General features: G+C 48.2%; 1 protein-coding gene across 1 annotated transcript in view; it reads left to right on the top strand.

Annotated features, from left to right (window-relative positions):
• The first annotated feature begins 235 nt into the window (after positions 1-235).
• LOC121276028 (spermatogenesis-associated protein 48) overlaps positions 236-6,000 on the top strand; it is a 76,878-nt gene continuing 71,113 nt past the window's right edge. The window contains exon 1 of the mRNA XM_041183969.1: positions 236-812. Coding sequence (XP_041039903.1) covers positions 236-812 — 577 coding nt within the window. The remainder of the gene's footprint in view (positions 813-6,000) is intronic.

Raw genomic sequence — 6,000 nt, 5'->3', positions numbered from 1 at the left:
AAACGCTGTGGTTTTATCTAGTTATACTCCAGCTGTACCCCTGACTCCAATTATCCTTGGTCCTTGCTAACCTGCGCCTTGGGATTTAGACAGAGAGTGAGGATCCACACAGCGATCGTTCAGGTTCCTCTGGTGGTGTCTGTCTGTTACCCAGGAGACGCTGTCCTTTATACTCTCTCCTTCACCTTGCCCCGTGCCAGCCGGAGGTTGATTCCTCTATGATCCCGGCTCCTTTATGATCTCGGCTCCGGCCTCTATGATCTCGGTTGCCGAGCAGCGACAGGACTCTCCTCGCGGGCTGCGGCTACAGGAGCAGAGCAGCTCCGACCCTCACATTTGGCTCTCTCGCTGCGGGACCCTGAGCTTTGCAAAAGGGGAAGTCGAGGGTGAAGCTGCGGTCATGGCTCCGGCGGTCAGCCTGGCCCGGCCAGCGGCGGCGGTGGCTCAGACTGTGGTCCCCTATGTGAGGGGACCCGAGGACCGGCATTTCTTCACCAGTTTCCAGGAGCAGGATAATGTCGCGTTCGCCCGTTGGAACCCGGACATGTCGGCTCCGGACGAGTTTTACCCGCTAGCTCCGCACCGACATGAGGTGCAGCTGCTGGACGTCAGCTCCGGCTTCAAGAGCCCGGGAGCCAGCGCCGAGACCGGCACCAAGAGGATCCCCAACTTTGCGTTTTACAGAGAGGCCGGCGGGGAGTGCAGAGCCCACACCGCCATTCCCGTCAGCTCCCTCCTCCAGCAGGAATCCCACACCGCCCGCTGGAACTCCAGATCCGTGTCGGCGGCGGCCGTCCGAGCCAGGGTGGGAGGTACAGACTGTGGGGGGTGGGGGAGACTGGAAAATGGGGGCGGTAAAGGAAAAATACCATAAGATGTAGGAGCAGGCGTAGGCCGTTCGGCCCATCGAGTCTGCTCCGCGAGTCAGTGAGATGGTGGCTGATCTGATAATCCTCAACTCCACTTTCTTGTCTTTTCCCCATAACCCTTAACTCCCTTACTGATTAAAGATCTGTCCATCTCAGCCTTGAATATACTTAACAATTCAGCCTCTACAACCCTCTGCCATAAAGAATTCCACAGATTCATTACCCTCTGAGAGAAGAAATTCCTCCTCATCTAAGTTTTAAATAGACACCCCCCTTACTCTGAGATTATGCCCTCTGGTCCTAGACTCTCCCACAAGGGAAAATAACCTCTCAGCAACTACCCTGTCAAGCCCCCTAAGAATCTTATATGTTTCAATAAGGTTGCCTCTCATTCTTCTAAACTCCATTGAGTACAGGCCCAACCTACTCAGCCTCTCTTCATAAGAAAACCCCACTATACCTGGGATCAGCCTAGTGAACCTTCTCTGTGCTGCCTCCAATGTCAGTATATCTTTCCTTAGATCAGGGTACCAAAACTGTTCATAATATTCTAGATGTGGTCTAGCTAGTGGCTTTTTAGAGTCAAAGAGTCACAGAGGTGTACAGCACAGAAAAAGGCCCTTTGGCCCATCAAGTCTGTGCCAGTCAAACAAGTACCTAACTATTCTAATCCCATTTTTCAGCATTAGGCCCATAGCTTTGTATGCCATGTCATCACAAGTGCATATCCAAATACTTCTTAAATATTATGAGGGTATCTGCCTCTATCAACCTTTCATGCAGTGAATTCCAGATTCCCACCACCCTCTGGGTGAAAAAATTCTTCCTCACATCCCCTCTAAACCTCCTGCCCCTTACCTTAAATCTATGTCCCCGGTTATTGATCCCTCCACCAAGGGGAAAAGTTTGTTCCTTTTTACCCTATCTATGCCCCTCATAATTTTATACACCTCAATAATGTCCACCCTCAATCTCCTCTGCTCTAGGGAAAATAATCCCAGTCTATCTAATCTCTCTCCTCATAACTAGAACTCTCCAGCCTAGACAACATCCTGGTAAATCTCCTCTGCACTCTCTCTAGTGCAACCACATCCTATAATGTGGATTCTAGAACTGAGCACAAAACACTAGCTGTGGCCTAGCCAGCATTTTATACAGTTCCAGCATAACCTCCCAGCTCTTATATATGCCTTGGCTAATAAAGGCAAGTATCCCATATGCCTCTTAACCAACTTATCTACCTTCCCGCTACCTTAAGGGACCGGTGGACATGCACACTAAGATCCCTCTGATCCTCAGTATTTCCCAGGATCCTACCATTCATCGTGTATTCCCGTGCCTTGTTTGTCCTGCCCCACCTCACACTTATCCGGATTAAATTCCATTCGCCATTGATCAGCCCATCTGACCAGCCCATCTATAACCTCCTGTTATCTAAGGCTATCCTCCTCACTAGTTACCACCCCACCAATTTTCGTGTCACCCGCGAACTTAGTGATCAACCCTTCTACATTCAAGTCTAAATTGTTTATATAAAGCACAAACATCAAGGGACCCAACACCCCATTGGACACAGGCACCTAATCACAAAAACACCCCTCAACCATCACCCTCTGCTTCCTGCCACTCAGCCAATTCTGGATCCAATTTGCCAAATTGCCTTGGATCCCATGGGCTCTTACCTTTGTTATCAGTCTCCCATGCGGGACCTTATCAAAAGCCTTGCTGAAGTCCATGTAGACTACGACAAATGTGTTGCCCTCATCTGCACACCTGGTCATCTCTTCAAAAAATTCAATCAAACTGGTCAGACATGACCTCCCCTTTACAAAACCATGCTGACCGTCCTTGATTAATCCCTGCCTCTCCAAGTGTAGATTAATTCTGTCCTTCAGTATTGCTTCCAATAGTTTCCCTACCACTGAGGTTAGACTGACTAGCATGTAGTTCCCTGATTTATCCCTTCCTCCCTTCTTGAATAACAGTACCACATTGGTCGTCCTCCAGTCCTCTGGCACCTCTCCTGTGGCCTGAGAGGTATTGAAAATTATTGCCAGCGCCCCTGCTATCTCCTCCCTTGCCTCATTCAACAACCTGGGATATATTTCATCCGGGCCTGGAGATTTATCTATTTTTAAGTCTGCCAGATCACTTAGAACCTCCTCCCTTTCTATGCTAACTTCTTTAATTATACCAAGACTCCCGATTTTTCTACTCCATTCCATTTGAAATAAAGGCCAACATTCCATTTGCCTTCCCTATTACCTGCTGAACTTGTATACTAGCTTTTTGCGATTCATGCACGAGGACCCCCAAACCTATCTGTGCTGCAGCTTTCTGCAGTCTTTCTCCATTTAAATAATATTCAGCTCCTCTATGCTTCCTGGCAAAGTGCATGACCTAACATTTTCCCACATTATATTCCATGTGCCAAGTTTTTGTCCACTAACCCAACCTGTCTATATCCCTTTGTAAGCTCTTTGTGTCATCCTCACCACTTGCCTTCCCACCTATTTTTGTGTCATCCGCAACTTGGCGATAGTATAATCACTTCCCTCATCCAAGTGCTCTAGTGGTTTGCAGAAAACCCAGGGCCAGGATTTTATAGCCCCTCCCGCCCGGCAGGATCTTACGGTCCCACCGAACTAAATCCACCAGGGAGAGACAGGCAGCGGCGGGGCTGTAAAATCCTGGCCCAGGGATCAGTGCAGTGCGCCTGTCAGTGGCATTTTAACTCAGTCACTGCATGACCATGTCATTTCCAGGTTTCCCGATCAGTTAGAGTCAGTGAGTGTGATGACGACTCCCATGGCTTCAACTTCAGGATTTAAAGGGGCACACCAAAGTTGCAATTTGAGTGAGTTTGTACTTGGGAGCCAAGGGAAGAAATTAAGAGAGTGGAGTTAAGGATGGCAAAGGCTGTGCCTTGGTTCAGTGATGCCTCCCTGCATGTGTTGCTGGGGGCTGCGAGGAGCCAGGGTGATAGACTGTTCTCTAGTGATAGGGAAAGATGGCATGGTTGGTAGCAGGGAAGGTGGTCACCAGCAGAAGTGTGGTGCCATATTCCTGGATATAATAGGAAGAAGTTCAATGGCCCAAGCAGGGCAGACAAGGTGAGGTCAATGGCGCATTAAATTGCATCCTGTGCATATCACCTCAACCTCCTCACTCCACCATCTCAAACCAACATCAGCATATCACTCCTGAAACCTACTCACCATGGAAATACACTCACCCTTCTCTATCTGTACACTTTCTCACATCCCCACCTGTCTGTTCACTACTGGTCTTCACTGTCATCCTCTCCCTCATAGTCACCCTCAACAAATGTTTTCCATACATTCATTCAGCACATGACATCACTTTCACTCAGGTCTCTTCTTTCCATTCTTACAGAAGAAGAGAGAAGAAAAGAGCACAGATTATGAGAGAGAGAAAATCTGAGGTGAATCCTCTCCATATCTCACAGCTACCAAGTGCAGAGGTGAAATAAGTGGAATCTCAGCATGCCTATTTGTTGGAGATGGGGAGCTGAGGCCCTCCCAGCTACCTGGTGGCAGAATTAAAACTCTTACAGCCACAACACTCACTCATATGAACTTGATGTCAACAGTGAGTGAAATATGATAATGTGCATAACGATAACATCAAACTTGCCTGCGTTGATCATAGTCATTCATGCCTTTTATCTCCCACGGGCCCGTCACATGTGCCACTTGAGGTGATCCAGCTGGCAGCTGCTGCGGTAAACTCCTGAGAGGAGGTCACTCCCTCTCAGGGTACACCATCACAAGTCACATTCTAACCATGTACCAGCTCAGTTTAGTGGGACCTGTAAGGAAGATGGTTGGCAGTTGATGCTCACAAGTGAGCTTGAACAGATGTTGGAGACAGGGAGACCAGTAGAGAGTCAGTGTTGAAGGGGGCGAGATATTCAAAGCCATGCTCAGTTGAACACAAAAACAGAATTAACCGGAAAAACTCAGCAGGTCTGGCAGCATTGGTGGAAAAGAAAAGAGTTGACATTTCGAGTCCTCATGACCCTTCCACAGAACACATGCTTTAATTGGGCTGTTGATGAACAGACTACTTGTGAAGCAGCAGCAGTGTCCGATGTACTGGCAGGCTTTCCAGCCACACAGTGCATGCTTGCAGAGAAATTGGAGGAGTCTGTTTCAAGCATGAGTGGTATGTTGAAGTTTTTTGGGTGATGTCTTTGCCTATGGAAAGAACGCTCTCAAATGTGGCAATAACACAAGCACATGTAGGCATTCGTCAATGGTTTACACACATTGAATGCCACCTTAAATAAGGCAACAGATACCCTCACCTTGGCCATTCAGCACCCATTGATCTGCAGCAAAATACTCCCCAGCTCTTTACTAGGAGGGAAGTGTGGCTGTGCCATGAGAGGATTGATGCTGGAAGGGGGAATGGAAGTGGAAACACTGCACAGAGGCCTAAATTTTCAGCTCAGCAGGCAGGCACGATCGCCCGGTTGGGGAATGGACCGTGAACCACGATCAGCCCCTGACCAAGATTTCAAGCTGGCTGGCCAATTAACGGCCAGCCAGTGTGAAAAACAAACTGAAATGCTCAGCGCTGCTGAGGTGGTGGCAGGAGGAGGGTGAGCACTTAGGTCAGCGCAGGTGCTGGGGAGCACTCACTGAAAGCTCCCTGAAGGCAGAGGGCTGCCTCAGGGAGCTGAAGAATTCAAACCCAATAGAAACTGATTTCGTTGACCCTGTGTTCAGGACTACTCGGCGGAATATAATGTAGGAAAAATGAGGTTATACCCTTTGGCAGGAAGAATAGAGGAGCTGAATATTATCTAAATGGAGAAACGCTGCAGAAGGTTGCAGCACAGAGGGATTTCGGAGTCCTTGTGCATGAATCCCAAAAAGCTAACATACAAGTTCAACAGATGATAGGGAAGACAAATTGAATGTTGGCCTTTATTTCAAAGCAAATGGGTTATAAAGATAGGGAAGTCTTGCTAAAACTATACAAGGCACTAGTTAGACCACATCTAGAATACTGTGAACATTTTTGGTCCCCTTATCTATGGAAAGGTATACTGGCATTGGAGGCAGCCCAGAGAAGATTCACTAGGTTGATCCTGGGTATGGCG

Source organism: Carcharodon carcharias, chromosome 3, assembly GCF_017639515.1.
Source record: "Carcharodon carcharias isolate sCarCar2 chromosome 3, sCarCar2.pri, whole genome shotgun sequence".
NCBI lineage: Eukaryota > Metazoa > Chordata > Chondrichthyes > Lamniformes > Lamnidae > Carcharodon > Carcharodon carcharias.
The sequence above is the reverse complement of the archived record's forward strand: the minus strand, read 5'-3'. Positions and strand labels throughout refer to the sequence as shown.